This window comes from Lipotes vexillifer, unplaced genomic scaffold (genome assembly GCF_000442215.2).
Source record: "Lipotes vexillifer unplaced genomic scaffold, Lipotes_vexillifer_v1.1 scaffold241, whole genome shotgun sequence".
Taxonomy (NCBI): Eukaryota; Metazoa; Chordata; class Mammalia; order Artiodactyla; family Lipotidae; genus Lipotes; species Lipotes vexillifer.
Window position 1 is genome coordinate 1,125,811 of NW_006784922.1, and position 21,736 is coordinate 1,147,546.

Consider the following 21,736-nt stretch of genomic DNA (forward strand, 5'->3'; position numbering starts at 1 on the left):
CTGGCCCGGCCCCCCCCGCGCCCCCGCCTTTCGCCGCCGCGGCTGCCGCCGCCGCCGCCGCAGCCGCCGCCGCCGCCGCCTTCTTCCCGGAGGCCGGCCCGCACCCTCCAGGACGCATGCGCCACCTAGCGGCCGCCGCTGCGGAGCGAACACTCAAACGCCTAGGCTGGGTTGCGCATGCGCCTCGGGCCCCATTGCCGGGTCTTAGTCCGGTCTTTCCTCCTCCAGCGCGGGCTCGTCTGAGAAAGAGTATTTTCTTGGGAACGGTGGAGAACGCCGCACCGGAGCAGTCACCCGGGAGACTGTTCGCACCCTTCGCGGTGCGATGGGTACTGGCTCAGGGACGGAGCGAAGAGAGGGGCCGGCCAGGAACAGTGGAACCCACAGCCAGGCTGCCCTTTCTCTTCCTCCTCGCAAGACTCGCTTCCTGAGCTTTCGAGTATCTCGAAGGTTCCCAAAATCTGTGCAAGCTGGAATGGGGGAAACTTGGCCTCTAGCCAACACGAGGAGACGCTGAGAAATGGTCAACAGGGTGCCTTTCCTTGATAGGGCATTACGAACCAAAACAAAACTTTACGAGGCCGGAAAAGGAGGAAACGCCCTGTCGCCTGAGAGCCCTGGGAGCTGCGCGAGACCCAGGCACCAAGTCCTCGGCGGAGACCGCTGACCTCTAGCACGCCCGGAGCAAACCAGCCGGGACTGCCGACAGCAGGAACGTGACCCGAAACCAACGAATTTCCCTAACTCAGCCAGTTTTGCCTTTTTTTGTTGTTGTTAAGTCTCTTGCAGGACTTGTTCATATAAATCCATGGTTCTCCTAGCAACTTGTACATTTTGGAAAAAGAAACAAGTTCAAACACGCCTCGGCATAACAGAGACACTAAATCCCCTTCCCACGCCTTACTTTCCAGAGGTTAAAGGGCAAAAATTAAACCAGATCATTTAGTTTCAAAATATGCAGTTCTTGAAGCCAAGCCCGACAAATAGATTTGGTGTAGCTTTAACTGCCCACGCACATCACACCTCCTCGGGTCTTGTGACTTCAAACACGGTGAACACTATACCACTGTTTCTTCATGGCAGATTATTTCCATCCTCAAAAGTAAAAACCAGACAGTGGGGCTTCCCTGGTGGCGCAGTGGTTGAGAGTCCGCCTGCCAACGCAGGGAACACGGGTTTGTGCCCCGGTCCGGGAAGATCCCACATGCCGCAGAGCGGCTGGGCCCGTGAGCCATGGCCGCTGAGCCTGGGCGTCCGGAGCCTGTGCTCCGCAACGGGAGAGGCCACAGCAGTGAGAGGCCCGCGTACCGCAAAAAAAAAAGAGTCATTGAGGGAGGAGGAAGGGGTAGGGGTAAAAATGAAACAAGATTGACCATGAATCGGTCATTCTAGGAGCTAGGCAATGGAAACGTGGTTCACAGTATTACCCTCTTTCTGGTATATGTCTGCTTTTTCCTTTCTTTAAAAAGTCTTCATAACGCTATCATTTACACTAGTTTTGGGGAAAGTCAAACTTAGAAATTTGCTACAATTGTCTAAGCTATTAGTATAGCATTGTCTTTTTTTTTTTTTTTTTTTTTTTTTTTTTTGGCTGCATTGGGTCTTCGTTGCTGCGTGTGGGCTTTCTCTAGTTGTGGTGAGCGGGGGCTACTCTTCCTTGTGGTGCGCAGACTTCTCGTGGTGGCTTCTCTTGTTGTGGAGCACGGGCTCTAGGTGCGCCGGCTTCAGTAGTTGTGGCGCACGGGCTCTAGAGCACAGGCTCAGTAGTTGTGGCGCACGGGCTTAGTTGCTCCGCGGCATGTGAGATCTTCCCCGACCAGAGCTCGAACCCATGTCCCCTGCATTGGCAGGCGGATTCTTAACCTCTGTGCCACCAGGGAAGCCCCAGCACTATCTTTCTTGATGCTGAAGAAATTCTACGAAAAATACAGCCATATAGATCACCCGGCCGATGAGCTTGGCATTAAATTCCCAGCATCACTAAGCACTACTGCACTTAGACCTGGGCAGGAGAGGCCCCTATCCTGCACCCCATGCTTTAAAGGACCTTACAGATCACAAATACACACATTAATTTATTTTAAAAAACTCATGAGTGCCTCTGCTACAGATGCTGAACACTTGACGCATAACTATCAATACCCTCTCCCATGACCAACACTATTCAGGCTCCTAGGAAACATTTACCTCTTGCCTATATCTTCAAAACAAAAGGTGGAATCCCAAATGCAGTGAAAATTTGTGGCTGCTATAGCTGTCCGTGTCAGAAATAGACTGCTTTGGAGTTCAGGCAGAATCTGAGCAGCAGAAGTGCTTAGATAAGAGAGAAGACAAATTAGTTAACTTATGAAGTCTTCCTCTCAGCTTGAGTGCAGTAAATTCTTGCATAACAAAATATATTTTTTTGCATAAGAAAATAGTGTCTAGCAGAGATTTTCCTTGTTTTAGTGTTCCAATTTGTGGTTCCAACACTGAAAGTTTTGCACAGTATTCAAATAGTTGCACAGGGTACACTGACTTCCATTTTGTACTCTTACCTCTGGTCCCATAAATATTAGATGCAGGCCTGCCATGAAGATAAATCTTCTGTATATTTCGGGTATTTACAAGGTTCGTCAGTGTCAAAACACCATATGCTGTAATTGCCTGGTATTTAAATTGTGGGACTTCATAGTAGTGATTAAGGTGACTAATCTTCAGACAAAATGGTGTAGTAGAAGAATGGGGATGGTATTAGCCACATTCTGACCTCTCAAGTGAGGTTTCCAAGCATGCAGAGTAGATAAGGCCCTAAGCCAGTAGCCTCATTCATATGCCTTAAAGTATTTGTGCCCCAGATGCTTAGGCCTTGCTTATCCAAACACATTCTGAAATTATTGAAAACGTAATAGGTAACAACAGTGTTCCACTCACTCACTGTCTATAATACCTAGCGCTTAATAGTCACTCAGTAACTGTTCAGTGCAAGAATGGATAAATGATTGAGCCTATCAGAATGTCAGGGTGGATGGACTTTGGCTATTCAACAATTCCATTCTTCTCTTAATAACTCATATTTTTAATTGGTGCTAGATCTTATAAAAATGTCATTATTTAAGTTCTACTTGATTTAATTTTCTCACATTAAATATTTTCAAAAGAATTTGGGGGGGGGCTTGAGTATACTTCTTAAAGGATAAGCTACCTTTTGTAATAAAAATAAAATAAAATTGAAATAATAATATTCAAGATTGTCTCTTGCAGGAGATCATCTGTTGGGAAGGGGCCCCTAAACAATTTGGCCTTCAATTTTTGGTCAACCCACACCTCCGAAGTCATCTTCCTCTTAGGAGCCCTCTCTAATTATACCTGCTATCCATATGCTGGCTTCCAGGGCATGCTCCTGGTGCCCATTAAACTCTGGCTCAAGCAGTTATGTGATAGCCCCGTTAAAAAGAAACAACAGTCCCAAAATGGAGTCATGGTACATTTCGTTAAGAATTTTGAGGTAACAGAAGGATTTTGGAAATTATGTGAGTTTTGGAATCCAAGGGTTTCTGCGCTTGACCTCAGCCTGCGTGGGCTTTGGGCAGTGGTGGCCTCGACTTGCAGGCTCACAGCCCTTGTGGGGGGTTGGGGGCTCTCAGTATGGGGCTCCTTTGCTAGTTTAATCCTTTTCCCCAGTCCAAAGATCCATGAGAATTGTTGTTGGTTACCAGCTGGGATCATACTGAGTTAATTTAAAAACTGGACTAGGTCCAGTAAAAGCTACTGCTAATGGGGATCGTGGAAGCCAGAAAACCTAAAAAATTGGTGGCTATGGGTTGAACATTTAAAAGCTGTTACAGTACTTGCCACCTCAAGAAGACTTCCGTGATAGGATAAGTTGGTTATGAAATAGGTTGCTTTGATGCTAAGTCTCCCACCAGCCTCAAGGAAATTTCTGTGCAACAAGTTACACTGTGAAACACCCCACAATTTCCAACGACAAGCATATCTCTCTTAGGTATAGTTTGGCTCCACAAAACCCAAAGGCCTAGTTAAAAGAAATGGCATCATCTATACCCAGAATTTGTTACCAAACCTGGCTTACTTGCCCAACTTGTAGCAAGCCAAATGCTGAGATGCCAAGGTTTGTAGCAGAAAAAGGGTTTATTCAAAAGGCAGCCAAGAGAAGAGATAGGAGAACAAGTCTCAGATCCACCTCCCTAAAGGCAAAGGGGCTTGAGATATTGATGGGATAAAGAAGCAAGGTGGTCTTAGGTGTGGGAAAAGGAGATTGGAGGTAGGGAAAATGTGAGGTAACAAGCATTCTGGGCAGGTGTATCTGCGTTACATGCTTCTTCATGGGATACGTACTCAAAAATGGACGTGCTTAGCCTGATTTGAGGGTGGACTTTTCAGCCCTCTGACATCAAAAGGTCATCATCAGATACCTGTGCAGACCCAGTTTTAGCATCAGTGGTCCCAACCAACTTTAGCCAGCTTGAACTGGACAAGAGCTGACTCCAAATTCTTAGAAAACAACTTAAGCCCCCATTATTATAGTGACCCATAGGTCAGAGGTGTTACCTAATGGTTAAAAAGTCTTGTAATATATTATCTAAGCTATGTGAAGCTTGGAGGGTATGCAATTAAAGAAAGAAAGAAAAACAAGCAAGCAAGCAAGCTTAATCAGTAAAGGCAGGTTACAAGCAGAAGAGTTTTTAACAAGCTGTTGCCCTATCTGCTGTTCTATAAGACACACTTGGGGATTTCTGTTAAGACACCGGCTTCTGTTAACCCTATGGGGCATGATTTCAAGTTGAATGTGCCACCTTCTGGCACACCTACTTATTTTATGTCTGAAAACTGTAGTCCCATAGCTATAAATACCTACAAAATTGGCAAAATCTTACTAAAGACAACCTAGAATTTTGTCTCCCAAAAATTTGACTTGGTAACCATCAAGTTGGGGGGTCCCAAAATATGGCTGGACAGAGATGTGGGTTGCACCCCACTTGCAGCTAGATATGGCTGGAGAAAAATGCGGGTTAAACTCTGTCTATGGCTGAGGTCCTACCAAACTGCTGCTCTCAGGGGAATTACAATCTAGAATTACAATGGGCACTGTGAAGAATATTCCAATCGGATAAGATCATTTAAAAAGTGCACTTAAAAGTAAGAGTTCCACATATATATGGAATCTAAAAAGAAATGGTTCTGATAAACCTAGGGGCAGGACAGGAATAAAGACACAAATATAGAGAATGGACTTGAGGACAAGGGGAGTGGGAAGGGTAAGCTGGGACGAAGTGAGAGAGGGGCATGGACATATATACACTACCAGATGTAAAATAGATAGCTAGTGGGAAGCAACCGCATAGCACAGGGAGATCAGCTTGGTGCTTTGAGACCACCTAGAGGGGTGGGATAAGGAGGGTGGGAGGGAGATGCAAGAGGGAGGGGATATGGGGATATATGTATGCATATAGCTGATTCATTTTGTTATACAGCAGAAACTAACACAACACTGTAAAGCAATTATACGCCAATGAAGATGTTAAAAAAAAAAGTAAGAGTTCCCATATCAAACAAACAGAATGGGATACCTATTTTAATTGGTATGCAGAAGCCTCCAAACGACTTTAAAATTCCAAAAACAACTTCATTAAAAGATTTGCTGTAAAAGAAATATTAAAGATATATGAGGTACCTAAAACAAAAGACTGTAGGATTGACATAACTCCTACTTTCCCCTCTATACTCCTTTGAGTACTCAATCTAGTAATCTTCTGTCTGAATTGTTTTTCCATTCTGAAAAGGCTACATGACCATATGCAAAAGTCTGCCAAGTTAATGACCTGACAAACACCCCTATATCTACTTTCAAAGGAGGGCCCTCATTTGAGAAGTTCCCAAAGTTGTCTGGGACTCTGAGGGATTTTTCTGGTAAATTGCTATGTTATTTCCATAATCATCAAAGGGAAAACTGAAAATAAAATTAATGGAAAACCTTGCCAAATTCTGGTAAATACTGGAGCCTGCAGATGAATTCCTGGGAAAACTGACAAAAGTGGGCAAAGGATGAGAATTCTTCCCAGAGTCAGCTCTCCTTGGATCTCAGCCTGTGGTCCCAACTGAGAAAGGAAAATAAAATATCATGTTATCCCCTCCTTTCCAAAACCAGACACAGTGGTTATTGATCTTTTCTCTCCCAATACAACTGTCACCGTCTTTCTTGTCATTAGCTAAGTCTTTCTTTATTTTGGCCATCTTTGGGAGTAGCTCTAAGATCTTGGGAAGGTAGTATCTCCTGCACCTTCTTTGGGAATGCCTCCTAAAACCGAGGGATTGTTCAATACTGCCAGAAATATTTACTGTTGTCCCAGCTGAAACCTGACAAGATATCTGAAAAAAACTGAATTCTTCTAGTTCCCTCAAATATCTGACTACAGCTCTCCAAAGTAACATTTTCAGTTTTCTTCCACCCTTGTAATTTGGCATTTCTAAGAGCAAAGACTGCCCTCGAATTTCTCTAGAAGGGACTATACCAGGCCTTCTTCACTACCCAAATGGCAGCCAAACATCAAGGATTTGGGCTTTGGATATACATCTCAAAGCTGAAAAAGACTCCTCCTGCCATCTGCTCCTGTATAAATGCTGGAGGCCTTCAAATCAAACTGACTAAGAAAAGAAATAGCTGGCATTGATCTAGACTCCTTCCACTCAAGGTGCCAGATCAAGATTTCATATTTTAACTAAACATGAAACCTTCTCTCCTTTCCTTTACAATGGCATTGGCCTGGAAAGATAATGACGTCACCCATATCTCCCAGGCCATTGCTAAGTGGGGAGGTGACCTCTGGAATTTAGAACAACTTTTTATTTCAGGCTAGGAAAAAACCTAACTGACCCTTGGGTTGAACAGAAAAATGTAGCACTCCCTGCAAATGAGTCCATTAACAGTACCACCTTAGCGGAAGTGGTTTGTGCCCCCGTAGGATTTCTCTTTTTCTATGGTGATTATCATTCTCCTTGAGCCTGTGAACACCTAGAAGGCTGGCACATAACCAGGCCTCTCAGTTAGGTTATCTAACTGTGCCTCTGTCTACAAACGAACTTAGACCTCATTGGTCAACTTCCCTGAATTTACATTATCAAGTTTGAAAGGACTTACCAGGAGGCATTCATGATTCAGGATTTACTTCTTTTGGCAGGGCTCTACTTCCCTAGTTAGGAGTGAATACAAGTGAGGCTGTAATCAGGAAACTCTCCTTAACTCTTGAAAATATTGCAGTCTGCTGAAAAAGCAATAGCTGTGCAAAACAGACCCTTAGACAACCTGGCCAAAGTTGTTCTTTTATTTTTTTTAATACTTATTTGTTTATTTATTTATTTATTTATTTTTGGCTGCACTGGGTCTTAGTTGTGGCATGCAGACTCCTTAGTTGCAGCATACATGTGGGATCTAGTTCTCTGACCAGGCATCGAACCCTGGCCCCCTGCATTGGGAGCATGGAGTCTTACGCACTGGACCACCAGGGAAGTCCCCAAAGTTGCTCTTTTTTTTTTTTTTTTTGCGGTACGCGGGCCTCTCACTGTTGTGGCCTCTCCCGTTGCGGAGCACAGGCTCTGGACGCCCAGCCTCAGTGGCCATGGCTCACAGGCCCAGCCGCTCCGTGGCATGTGGGATCCTCCCGCACCGGGGCACGAACCCGTGTCCCCTGCATCGGCAGGCGGACTCTCAACCACTGCGCCACCAGGGAAGCCCCTCAATGACTCATTTTAAAGCAAATCCTAGATGTCGTATTATTACAGCCTATATATTCCTAAAAGATATTCTTAAAAAGATATAATCACAATACCATTATCCAACGATTCCTATTAAACAAACATTTTACAGCTTCATCCATGTGAAAGGCACTGTCTGGTTGTTGTTTGTTTGTTTGTTTGTTTTTTTGTGGTACGCGGGCCTCTCACTGTTGTGGCCTCTCCCGTTGCAGAGCACAGGCTCCGGACGCCCAGGGTCAGCGGCCATGGCTCACAGGCCCAGCCGCTCCGCGGCATGTGGGATCCTCCCGGACCGGGGCACGAACCCGTGTCCCCTGCATCAGCAGGCGGACTCTCAACTACTGCGCCACTAGGGAAGCCCCCCAAAGTTGTTCTTGATAACAGGATAGCCCTTGATTATCCTTTAGGTGAACAAGGAGGTGTCTCTGCCACCACCACCTGCTGCATCTGGATTCATATTTCTGGGGAAGTTGAAACTCAGTTATACAAGATCACTGAACAAGCCGTTTGGCTTTAAAAGGTGACTCCATCAAGGGGTCTTTCTTTGACTTACTTGATTTTGATTGGTTTGGGTCTTGGGGGCCATGACTTCCAAAGTACACTCTAGACATTGGGGATGATCTTGCCTATAATAATCATGACAATTTCTCTGGTGCATTGTATTCTATCAAGAGCTTTAAATGCATGTTCACAGCTGCTAACTACCAAGCAAATGATCTCCATGTGAATGATCTCCCTAAAGCTGGAACATGGAAAAAGAAATAAAGGGAGTGACCAACAAAAAATATGAGCCTGAAATGCAACCTGTGAATACCACACAAGATTCAGCAAAAAACAGGGTCAATGAAAGCTGCAATAACTATAGAGTGGTGGCTGAGAGTGGCACTAATGCCTTACATTTTGGTCACATCTCTCAGGCTGAGAGTTTGATCAAGGGGAAAATTTTTAAAAAGAAGCAACAGGCCCCAAAGTAGGGTCCCTTATGCTAAGCCCCACCAAGACTCAATACCTAACCTAACTTCAGTTTCAGCACCCACAGGAGTGGAATTTTAAACCGATCAGTCTGGAATTTCCTGATCAGCACTAGTGAGGTAATCTGCCTGAGACCCCATACCTTCCCCTAATGGAAAGTGACCTTGTGTGAAATAATCCAGTCTTTTAACTTCTTTGTCCCACCCTCCTTCTGCCTATAAAAGCCTTCCATTTGGTATAGCTCCTGAGAGCACTCTTGTTAGATGGGATGCTGAATTCATGAATAAAGCCAATTAGATCTTTAAGTTTTTACTCAGTTGAATTTTCTTTTTTTAACAGTTCAAAGCATATTTAGACTGTTAAAGCATAACTTGATAAGCGGTAGCAAATAAGAGGAGAAATTAACACAAAATAACCTAAATCTCAATTCTCCGGTTTACAAAATATCTCTAAGATTTGAGGGCAAGGCACCCAGAGAACTTCCTCCTTTTCATTCCTTAGTTGGATCTCCTATTTCCAATCCTGGATTCACAGCTCACAGCATATTAATCAACATTTAATTACAAGAGCCATTTCTTTATTACACCACTTAAAACTAATTCTATTCCAAAGTGTTGGCTATAGAGTAAACACATTTTTCTCATTTATTTTCAATATAATTTGGCAAATGAACTTCCACTTGTTTCCAAGATGAGAGTGGCAGAAGGGAAGCTCCTATAAAAGAAACCTCTCTTATTTCCTGCTAATTTCTTCAAGGAGCAGCATCTTGTGTCAGATTCAGTAGCCTTTCTATGTACTGATCTTGTACTTGATAATAAGTGGCAAAAAAGCTAAGCTCCATTAAAAGGCAGAAGAGAAACAGGCAGATCCCTGAAATCTGGTGTTCTCTCATTTTCCCCTACTCAATAGCAGCGTATTGAAAGCAAAAGCTTTATGCAAAACAGCAAGAAAAGCAAAAGCTTGTCAGATGGTATCCAGACAGGCTGCTCTATGAGGGCCAGGAAGTAGAAACATGTTAATCAAACTGCAGAATGGGGCTAAATATCACCCTCCACACACGCTTCTCAGTTCAAGCAGCTTGTTAGGCACACCTGTCCTCTCTCCTGAGTGCACCTGGGATTGACTGCCTGTTCCTTGATGTGACATCATCTCTTCCTTCACAATGAGGTTTACTTTCCCAGTAATTCTCTTACCTGCTGTCTTGGCACAAAATACCTGATAGGCTTATAGAGCTGGTGACCACAGGGAGCCCAACAGCGGTTTGAAAAATAAGGAAAGAGAAATTATTATCATACAGACAGGAAGGTGATGGATGGTAAGGTAAAAACTTACAAAAATGTTTGTCATTAATATTAAGTGGAAATATAGAAGATAACATAGAAAATAGATTAAAGATATAAGTATGTGAAAAATATGCCTGTAAATGGACAAAAATCAAAAGAAAACATGGAAAATGTTTATGTGTCATTAAGATTATGACAATTATTAAGCATTTAAAATTTATTTTAATGTAATAACAAAATATGATTTAAGAAGTATCGCTCTTCTTTGTTTTTACCTGAGTATGAATGTAACTGGAGCAAATCTTCAAGTCTTTCATTAACTATCTCCTCTCTTTCATTTATTCAGGCAATAGACAATCGTTGAGCATCTAATACAATGAAAAGAGTATTTCTGCTCTTAAGAAATTCACAGTGCAATATGGACTCATGATGAAGACAATAGAGGTGATGACAATTACAAAATAATGTGCCCAGAAGACTGCCTGGTATATCAATGGCAACCAATAAACATTTATTAAATGAATAAATAAGCAAATCACTGTTCAGAGGAATAGCCTCAAATTCAGTTAGTGCTTTTTCTCTTTTTTTCTTTTTTCCTTTTTCTCTCTTCTTTCTTCCTTTCTTTTTCTTTCCCCTTCCTTCCTTCCTTCCTTCCTTCCTTCCTTCCTTCCTTCCTTTCTTTCTTCCTTCCTTCCTTCCTTCCTTCTTTCCTTTCTTTCTTTCTCTTTCTTTCTTTCTTTCCTTCTTTCTTTCTTCTTTCTTTCTTTCCTTCTTTCCTTCTTTCTTTCTTTCTTTCTTTCTTTCTTTCTTTCTTTCTCTTTCTTTCTTTCTTTCTTTCTTTCTTTCTTTCCTTCTTTCTTTCTTTTTTTTTCAAAGAAACTGACAGGAAATTGTCTGGATTCACAGAGGTTTTTCACCATTAGCTGGTTTGGGGTTTGTGGGGATAGTGGAGTCCAGAGCACATTCTGAAACTCAGTGCTTCTGGGACAAGCTAGCCCCCTAGTAGGTGGCTGTGTATGGCAACTGGAAGAATAGAGACTAGAATAGGAATTGTAGCCACAGGAACCCAAGAAAAGAGGCACCTTTGGTTGAGCTAAATATGGAGGAGTGGGCTTGGTCTCCCTTGAAGACTCATTGAAGCCTGAACAGAGATCTCAGTCACCATTGGACCAGCACCTTCTGCACACTGGGTATCACCAGATTTCAGCAACAACATAGTATACCAGTAAGAAGCATAGTCCCTGAGTTTCTTGGTCAAACGAGGAGAGGGAGGGAGCCCCATCCATCCATTTACATAACAAACATTTATTAAACACCTATATTAAGAAAGGCTCTCTTCTAAATACTGGGGATATAATAGTGAATGAAACAAATAACTTTGCTGCTCTTGCGACACTTACTTAGTGTGGGAAGAGAGACCACAAGTATGTAAATAAGTGAGATCCTTTTGGATGGTGATACATGCTATGAAGTATAATTGGGATAGATTGTGGTGGGGAGAAGGGACTTCTTTACAGAGAGTAGCCTCTCTGAGGAAGTGACATTTGAGCAGAGACCTGAATGAACCAAAGGACCAGGCAGGCCTTTGCAGAGAGGTTCACCTTGAAGGATCAGACAGTGCAGAGACCCAGAGTTAGCAGTGAGCTTGTTTTGTTAAAATACATGGAAAGGAGAGCAGTGTAATTGGAAGGCAGTGATAAATTGGGGGAAGCTCAGAGAGGAAGGCAGAGTTGTGTCAAGGATAGAGAAGCTGGTTGTATTGGTTGCAGTCCAAGGAAGGCCATGGAGGGTTTTAAAGCAACAGAGACATGATCTGATTTATGTCTTAAAAGGTCACATTGACTGCTCTGTACAAAGGGCTTTGGGGTGGGGAGGAACTGGGAAGCCACTTAAAAAACAGATATTATAGCCCTGGCAAGAGAAGATGGTGGCAGGGACTAGGTGACAGCACTGGCAGTGGTAAGAAGTGATCAGGCTCAAGATCTATTTTGAATGTAAAGCTGACAGAATTTGCTAATGGATCAAATGTGGGGTATGAAAGGAAGAAAGAAATCAAGGATGGTCCTAGGAGTTGTGCTTGAGCAACTAGGTGTATAATGGTGCCTCAGAGATGGAAAAGGTATGGAGAACAGCTGGTTTGGAGAAAGGGAGGAGGATTCAGGGTTCTGTTTTGGACATGTTAGGTTTAAGATGCCTACTGGAAATCCAAGTGGAAATGGCTATCAGGCAATTTGATACATGATTTGGGAGCTAAAGACAGATGCTGGATTGAAGTCATAAATTTGAGGGTCATCACCATGTATAGGTGAGACAATGGAATTCCTAGAAGGGGGAGAGAGAGAGAGAGAGAGAGAGAGAGAGAGAGCACAGGAGAGAGAGAATTGAGTTGAACCAAAAATTCTGGGGCACTTCTACACTTATACGTCAGGAGAAGTGGATGAGCCAGCATTGGAGATCAAAAAAGAGTAACAAAATAGAAGAAACACCAGGCAAAAAGGAGGGCATTGAAGCCAAGTGAATGTTTCAAGAACTGGTCAATGGACAAATATGAGAAATGCCATTGCATTTAGCAGAATGAAGGCAGCCTTGGCAAGTGTTGATTCTTTGAAGTGGTGGAGAAAGAAACCTGATAGGAGTGGGTTGAAAAGAGAAGAGGAAGTAATGACAGCAAACACAGACAACTTGTTCAAGCAGCTTTGCTGTGAAAGGGAGCAGTGAAATAGGCAGATATTGAAGGGAACAAGGAATGAAAGGGAAGGAGCATTAAAATGGGCAGTATTGTCATGCTTGAGTGTCAGAGGGAATGAGCCAAAGAGAAGGGAGTGGGGAGATAATTATAGAAATGTGGTCCTTGAGTGGAGGAAAGGACATGGGACCAGAGCAAAATCAGAACGTCAAGAGAGTGTTTCTGGATTTCCAGTTAATAACTCTAATAGCATCTTGATCCGTTAGTGGAAAAAATAATTATAACTGCATGTGCAATTTTAGTTCTGCATGATAAAAGCACCTTTCATGTATTATCTCACTGAATCCTCACATCAACCTTATGAGGTTACTACTATTATTATCCCGATTTTACAGATGAGAAGATACCCTCGATGAGATTAAATAAGTTGCCAAGGTCACAGAACTAGTAAGTGGTAAATTACTGTTAACTTGTGGTAAACTTATTGACATTGGTCAACTACAGCACTGTTAACAGCGGCATGAACAAGGTGTTATGCAGGAGGGTAAATGAGGCCACAAGCAATAGAAGAGGTCAAAAGAAGATGAGTGGGGTCAAGGGTGAAAGTTTAACTCATCCACCCAGGGCTTTTATTTATGTTTTTTTTGTTTTGTTTTTCATTCATAGTCTGGTGTTCATCAGTTGCCACATTCATTCTATAAAGAAGTCCCTTCTTTGGTTATCGTCGCTCTAACCCAGGTACTCTAAATGAATATGAATGCTAACTCATAAGGATCTCATAAAAATTTCAAGCGAATTTATTTACATACATATTATTTTTAAAAGTTTTTTCTCTTCTCACCATCAGTTCTGAAACATGCAAGAAATATAATTGTCCAAAAACTCAGATTCTATCAAAATCTAGACTTGTCCCACCCTAAACAGGACATCTGGTCATTGTATTAAAACAGTCCCTTTTTACAGGCAGAAGGAAACAGACAACCAAATCATCCTGTAGACATGACTGCAATGTTTTCTATCAAATCTTTAAGAAAGACCACTAGGGCTTCCCTGGTGGCACAATGGTTAAGAATCTGCCTGCCAATGCAGGGGACCCAGGTTTGAGCCCTGGTCTGGGAAGATCCCACATGCTACGGAGCAACTAACCCATGTGCCACAACTACTGAAGCCTGTGCTCCTAGAGCCTGTGCTCTGCAACAAGAGAAGCCACCGCAGTGAGAAGCCCGCGCACCGCAACGAAGAGTAGCCCCTGCTCTCAGCGACTAGAGAAAGCCCGCATGCAGCAAGGAAGACCCAATGCAGCCAAAAATAAATAAATAAAATAAATCTATTTTGAAAAAAAAGAAAGACCACTAAATTCTGACGAACTGTTTTCAGGGAGGCAACCGGACTAGGCCAAACTGACCAGATCCAAAGGTGATGAAATGAAATTTTGTTTCTAGCCCTGCAACTCCACTGGATACCTGCCTTGATACACTTTTTAAAAGAGTGCTTCAAGAAAAAACTGTCATCAATTAGGGTTTTTTAAAAAAAATTAGGTCCGGAAAAATATGTTATTTTTTTTCTTCTCACTTCCCATATGCCAGCTAAAACCACTTCTTTCCTTTATTCAAAGCTTTCTTCAAATATATCCTCTGCAGAAAAAGAAAGTTGCTAAACCATTACCTTCTGTATAATCTCACTTATATTTCTTTTCTCCTCCATATTCACTGATACATCCTTTAGATGAATTAGTTTATATCTTGTCACAAAAAGCTATAAACTGTTCTTTGTAGCATTTCTTTCTTTTCTTTCTTTTATAAATTTATTTATTTATTTTTGGCTGCATCGGGTCTTCGTTGCTATGCGCGGGCTTTCTCTAGTTGCGGTGAGCGAGGCTACTCTTCGTTGTGGTGTACGGCTTCTTATTCTGGTGGCTTCTCTTGTTGCGGAGCACGGGCTCTAGGCACGTGGGCTTCAGTAGTTGTGGCACTCGGGCTCAGTAGTTGTGGCACACAGGCTTAGTTACTCCACGGCATGTGGGATCTTCCCAGATGAGGGCTCAAACCTGTGTCCCCTGCATTGGCAGGCGGATTCTTAACCACTGTGCCCCCAAAGGAAGTCCTCTTTGTAGCACTTCTTGTTTTTTGTTTGTTTGTTTGTTTGCAGGTGTATGTGTTTGTGTTTGTGTTTTGGGGGGTACTCACCCTTCCTTCTTCACTCTTAAAAATACATCCTCTCCTACTTTTCAGTTTATCTGTAGGTATATATACATATATGTATATGTATATATACCCATTCAGTCATTGAAAAATTGTGTGTTGTGTATTGTGTGTAGACATTGTTTTGGATGTGTGACATATGGTAGTGAAGAAAATAGGTAAAGTCTGCCCTCAGAAATCTTACAGCTCAGTAGGATTAATAGACAAAAATAAAATATCATAAAGAAGTAGATATATAGTATAATGTCTAATATATGTAATTAGATATACAGTATTGGGATAAGTGCTGTATTAAAAAATAAATCTGGGCAAAGGCAGTGTAATATTGTATTTAAAAACAGCAGATAAGAGACTATAGGACTATATAGAGTATGACACTGGAATTAAACTGGTTTTTTGGGGTTTTTTTTTTGCGGTACGCAGGCTGCTCACTGTTGTGGCCTCTCCCGTTGCGGAGCACAGGCTCTGGACGCAAAGGCTCAGCGGCCATGGCTCACAGGCCCAGCCGCTCCGCGGCATGTGGGATCTTTCCGGACCGGGGCACGAACCCGTGTCCCCTGCATCAGCAGGCAGACTCTCAACCACTGCGCCACCAGGGAAGCCCTAAACTGAGTTTTAAACCTGGCTCTGATACTTATGAGCTCTGTGACCTTAGGGAAGTTACATAATCATTTGTGTGACGCAATTTACACCTGTCCATTTGTAAGGAGGGAATGTACAATGTATACCTGTAAAGAGGGAATAATAATAGCACCTACCTCAAAAGGTTGTTGTAAGGATTAAATGATTTAAAATATGGAAAACAGAGATATGTCTGGGATATAGTAAATACAATCAATGTAAGTTATTAATATTATTAAGAGGACTAGGGAGTAGTACGAGGTGCTATCTCAGGGAGAACGCTTTCAGAGAAGACCGATGTGAGGAGGTGAGTGGAATGAAGGAGAATCTCCCGTGATATCTGGAGAAAGAACCTATCAGGCAGAAGAAAAAGCAAGTGCAAAGAACAGCAAGGAGTTTGGTGTGGTTTGAGCAGAGCAAGTGGGTAAGAGTTGTAAGAAATGAGGAGGGAGTCAGGGGCCAGATGAGCTAGGGCCTTGTAGGCACAGAAGAACTTCAGTGTTGCTCTAATGGTGGTGAGAAGCCATCAGAGGACTTCCAGCAGAGGGGGACCACAACCAAAGGTTTAGAAGGACTATCCTAGCTGCTACGTGGAGATGAAGTTACAGAAGGGAAGACAGCTGGTGGTGAGACATTTACCAGCACGTCACTGCACAGCATTCAAGATATATTAGTAAGCAGAAAAAAGCAAGGTATAGGACAGAGTGCATGGTATATTTCTGTTTGCATAAAAAGAAGAAAACTATATATGTGTGTGTGTATATGTACAAACATATTTATATATACACATCCATTTCACTTATATATGCAAACATTTTATACATATAATATATATATATAATCTAAGTAATTGTATGTGTATTTTTTGTGTGTACTTACCCTATCTTGGGAAGGCTATGTAAGAAACTGATAACCATGATTGTCTTTGCACATGACCTTAGCCAAAAGGCTAAGAATCCATCATGGTTGCTTTTGAAGACGGGAAATAGATAACGTGAATAAAAAAGAGACTGACTCCTGCACTTTTTGAATTTTGTTCCATGTGAATGTACTATTTAAAAATAGATAAAGAGGGCTTCCCTGGTGGTGCAGTGGTTGAGAGTCCGCCTGCCGATGCAGAGGACACGGGTTTGTGCCCTGGTCTGGGAAGATCCCACATGCTGCGGAGCTGCTGGGCCCGTGAGCCATGGCCACTGAGCCTGCACGTCCGGAGGCCGTGCTCCGCAACGGGAGAGGCCACAACAGTGAGAGGCCCGCATACCGCAAAATAAATAAATAAATAAATAAAATTTATTTTAAAAAGAAATAGATAAAGAAACTTAAACACTAAAAGGGAAGAAAAGAATCAGAATCATTTGACCCAGATGTTTAAAAATGGAACCAGAGGTGAGAGATAAGGCAGCAAACAAAGATACTGAAATGTATTGGATGCTTGGAAGGAAAAAACACAAATGTTACCACCAAGGATACTAGTATATGTATACTTGAAACAAGACAAAAATAAAATGTTTTCCTGTTGCCTTTTTTGCTTCAATGACTATTTGACTAGTGTCTGTCGATCATACTTTATTTCCTTGATTTTATAGGATTTTTCTACTGTCTCCTAGCAGTAAATATCCTGTGGAGAAGTCTGAAGCTAGCCTAAATTGTTTTTCCCTTTTTTACATCATTTTTTTCAACCTGTCTGTTCAAAAGGTTATTTTTCTTTGAAGTCAAATAAATTTATTACAATGTATCTTGTTATAGATGCAGCACATCCATTTTTTTCTGTCACCCTGTTAGGATAGGCTAAACTATTATGATAGATCCCAAATGAAATGGTTCTAACAAAATAGTTTATTTCTTCCTAGGGTAACAGTCTACTACAGGTATTCCAGATCACAGGACAACTCTTCCCCACACTTATGGCTGAGCCATATGCCCAGCTCTTTGAAAAAAGGAGGGAACAGATTTTGGTGTTTGGCAAGCAGATATTGCCAATGATGTGATGTGTTTCTTCAATCAGTTGGTATAAGTCTTTTATTTCTGGAATACTATTTTGAATTACATCCTAAATATTTCTTAATATTTACTTGAAAGATATCTTAATTATCTTATTTCAGTGTTTAGACTGAAAGACACTAATCATGCATAAATAGATTTTTCTTTCCTTGTCTTCCAAAATTACCTTTTTCTCTTTTTAAAACTTTTACAGCTTTTCATTTTGTTCTGTTTTTTGTTTTTAAATCCTGTCCTCTGTGTACCTACCTCACTGTGTTTCCAGCAATGCCTATTCTCCTTTGTGCTGCTTCCAGTGTCATGCTCACATCTGAACATTTTTAATAGTTATTATAAAATATTGGCTATATACCCTGTGATGTACAATATATCCTCGTAGCAACATCTGAAATTTTTATTTTCTTTTCACTTCTTTTTTTAAAATATTTATTTATTTGGCTGCATCAACTCTTAGTTGTGGCACACGGGATCTTTTGTTGCAGCGTGTGGGCCCTCTAGCTGTGGTGCGCCGGCTCTAGAGTGCACGGGCTTAGTTGCCCTGTGGCACGTGGAAACTTAGTTCCCCGACCAGGGATCCAACCCATGTCCCCTGCATTGGAAGGCGGATTCTTAACCATTGCACCACCAGGAAAGTCCCTTCTTTTCACTTCTCCCTGGGCCCTGCTGTCTCATGTTTCATCAACGTGAAGAAAAATGTGTCTTCATGATTTTATCTTCCCTGAACTCACATATTTCTGCTTTGTGCTCTTGTTTTATACACATGAATTTTATAGAGATAACTTTTTAAAACTTAATTCATGGCACTTTGTTTGGTCTCAATTGTTTCCTGCTCCCTGGTGAGAATTCTTCATCTGCCATTTGTTTTGCCTGGTTTTTCCCCCCTCATTCTTTCTTATCTCTTTTTATAGTTCCTACAGTAGTCTTTTTTTTTATATATTTACTTATTCAACTTTAAATAAGTTAAGTTCCCCCCAGACTACTTATTTACTGGACTTTCGTGGGAGAGAGGCCAGGACTGCATTCAAGATCAGTAGAAACTGTCCTCATAACACAAGGTTATGTGTGTGAGTCAGTCCCTTTAGGGTTTTCCTTTCTGCAGCCTACTTGAGGTCAGCACCAAAGGGATGTCACAGTGCATCTTTCTCCCTCACTCTCCTCTCTCAACAATAGACTGCTTCCTGGAAAATATGATTAGTCTGTGATATTTCTTGCTCAAATCCGCTTCCTCAGCTTTTTCTTGGTACTAAACTGAGTCCAGAGAAGGTCCCACCACCAGAACTTCATTTCACTGTTGCAGCAGAGGGATTATTGATTTTTATCTTAAGCTATGCACTTTATTACTTTTTTCATAAATTTATTTATTTATTATTTGTATTTGGCTGAGTTGGGTCTTCGTTGCTGTGAGCAGGCTTTCTCTAGTTGCGGCGAGCGGGGGCTACTCTTCGTTGCGGTGCACAGGCTTCTCATTGCGGTGGCTTCTCTTGCTGTGGAGCATGGGCTCTAGGTGCGCGGGCTCAGTAGTTGTGGTGCACGGGCTTAGTTGCTCCGCGGCATGTGGGATCTTCCTGGACCGGGGCTCAAACCCATGTCCCCTGCATTGGCAGGTGGATTCTTAACCACTGCACCACCAGGGAAGTCCTATGCACTTTACTTTAGAGTCATGGGTTCTGCTGTCTTTTTCTCAGATTTGCAGCTCTGGGCTCCATTCTTCTCTGTGTCTCTGTTCAACCCTTGCCACTTTTGGCAATCCTTCTTCCTATTTTAGCTTCAGATGCCTTCTCATCTCATTAGATATGGAGTTGGCATTACTGTTTCTCACCCTCTGTTACTTATAGGTGGTTTCTAAAAGAAGAGGCAGCAAAACCCCAACTTTTGTCACATTAATACCTGGATACCTTTAGAAGATAATTTTGCATTAACTCTGCCTGGCATTTAATAGGCCCTTTCAGTCCAAGTCCCTCTTTAGTTCTGGGAAATGTTCTTTCCTTATTTCTTTGATAATTTCCTCCCTTTTATTCTCACAGTCCTATACCTACAGTTTTAGTTATATTTATCCTCTATGACTCTTAATACTACTTTTCTTTCTCCTTCCTTCCTTCCCTACTTCCTTCCTTCCTTCTCCCCTTCCTTCCTTCCTTCTTTTCCTTCTTTCTTTCCTTTCTTTCTTTCTTTTCTTTCTTTCTTTCTTTCTTTCTTTCTTTCCTTTCTTTCTTTCTGGAATACCATTTTCAAAGAATCTTTCAACTCAGTTTTCTAACTCAATGGCATATTCAGACCAACTTCTGGGTTTAGCAATTATATTTTTAAATTTCCATAAATTCTGATTGTGTTTCATAGGAATTGTCTCTTCTTTGAAGGTAATATGCTTTCAGGTAACTCTGAGGATATTAACTATTTTTAATCTGTTTCCATTAACTCTATATTTTTTAGCATGAGCTAGTTCCATATGTTGAATTTGGTGCTCTCTCTCATGCTGTTGATTCCCCCGAAAAGGTTTACTGGTTCCTGGTTTTCCACTCCTATTTGTAGGCGCAAGTCTAGACTAAACTTTATTCATAGTTGGAATGCATTTCCTCAACTTCAAGTGAGAACTCTTGTTTACCTGGCAGTGAATGCATGTTTTAATTATAGGAATCTGCCTCACGGGATTGTGGAAGGACAGGGTTACTATGCAGGTAAACTTCTCCTCTTAGCACGGGTTCCCTGACCCTCCAGGCATTGTCCTTCCCCTCTAATCTTAGCTTACTCTGGAGCAGTGGTATGTTGGTAAATGTTTAACAACCAGCTCTGGGGCGGAGGGAGTGATAAATAACTACTTCAGAAAACTGTACCCGTGACCCTTATCTGAGTCCATACCACAGAACCAGCTGCTGTGGCAACAACTCCAGGAGTTGGCGAGTTGGTGGAGTTTTAGGGGTCTGGCTCAACTGTTTTTCTCTTTTGTTAACTGCTCGAGTACGCTGTTACCTGTAAGTGTTTTGGTTTCTTCTGCTCTGCTAGATTTTTCTGTCAATCAATCTCATTTCTTTTATTCTTTTTGAAAATTTCTTGCTATATTGATCTGCTGGAAGCACACTTTTTGGTTTTGCTGTCCTTCTTTGAATTTATTTTTCTATTTCTTTGCCATTTCAGTGAGAATTGGAGAAGGAAAGGCAAAGCAGAAGTTCTTCTATTTCATGGCTTCACTTGTTTTCATTAGAAGTCACTTCCTTTTTTAAAAAAAAAGTAAACTTATTTGATTATGTATTTTTGGCTGCATTGGGTCTTTGTTGCTGCACGTGGGCTTTCTCTAGTCGTGGCGAGCGGGGGGCTACTCTTCGTTGCGGTGCGTGGGCTTCTCATTGCGATGGCTTCTAGTTGCAGAGCACAGGCTCTAGGCGCGTGGGCTTCAGTAGTTATGGCACATGGGCTCAGTAGTTGTGGCTCGCGGGCTCTAGAGCGCAGGCTCAGTAGTTGTGGCGCACACACTTAGTTGCTCCGCGGCATGTGGGATCTTCATGGGCCAGGGCTCGAACCCATGTCCCCTGCATTGGCAGGTGGATTCTTAACCACTGTGCCACCAGGGAAGTCCCGGAAGTCATTCCTCTTATATCTCAGAGGTTGATTCTCCTCCTACGACCAGTGGTTTTCCTACAAGCTCACTGTCCCCAGTGATGGTTTGACTAACCAGGGCCACTGGCTCTCAGAGATCTCTGGAGAAACTTGGCTATCTGATTGAGGTTGTCTGCCTTTCCACCCGGGCTCCAACTGGGGAGCACACTGCTCTGTTCATGGAGGCCATTCATACTGGCCAGAGAGGAGCAGCCCAGCAGGTGCCCTGTCTCTGAGGTGGAGAACAGCTAGTGGCCTGGGGTGAAAGGTGTCCTTCTCGAGTGGCCAGAAGCAGAAGGATCCAGGTCAAATGACAGGGTTGCCAAGATTTATTCAGAAAGTAGTTGAAGGTGCTCGGCCCTAGATCTCTTCCATGCGACTCTTTGGTTGATGACACTTAGACCTCAACACTTGGAAGTCCCTCTCTGGCCAGGACCAACTTTTACTTCACCCTGGAAACATGGGCAGGTGGGCACAGAGCAGAGTCCCTGGGGTAGAATCCTCTGTAGGTTAACTATGTGGCAGGTACATTTCTGAGCCTTTACATAAGTTAACTCCTTTAATCTTCATGACAATCTTCTAAAATATGTATTATTATTATCCTCAGTTTACAGATGAAGAAACTGAGACAC

At 42.3% G+C, this 21,736-nt stretch overlaps 1 protein-coding gene across 1 annotated transcript in view; it reads right to left on the bottom strand.

The window, feature by feature from the left end:
- Positions 1 to 118, bottom strand: part of FCHO2 (FCH and mu domain containing endocytic adaptor 2) — a 110,987-nt gene extending 110,869 nt beyond the window's left edge. The window contains exon 1 of the mRNA XM_007457114.1: positions 11 to 118. Within this exon, the coding sequence (XP_007457176.1) occupies positions 11 to 118 (108 nt within the window). The remainder of the gene's footprint in view (positions 1 to 10) is intronic.
- Between the last annotated feature and the right edge of the window lie 21,618 nt (positions 119 to 21,736).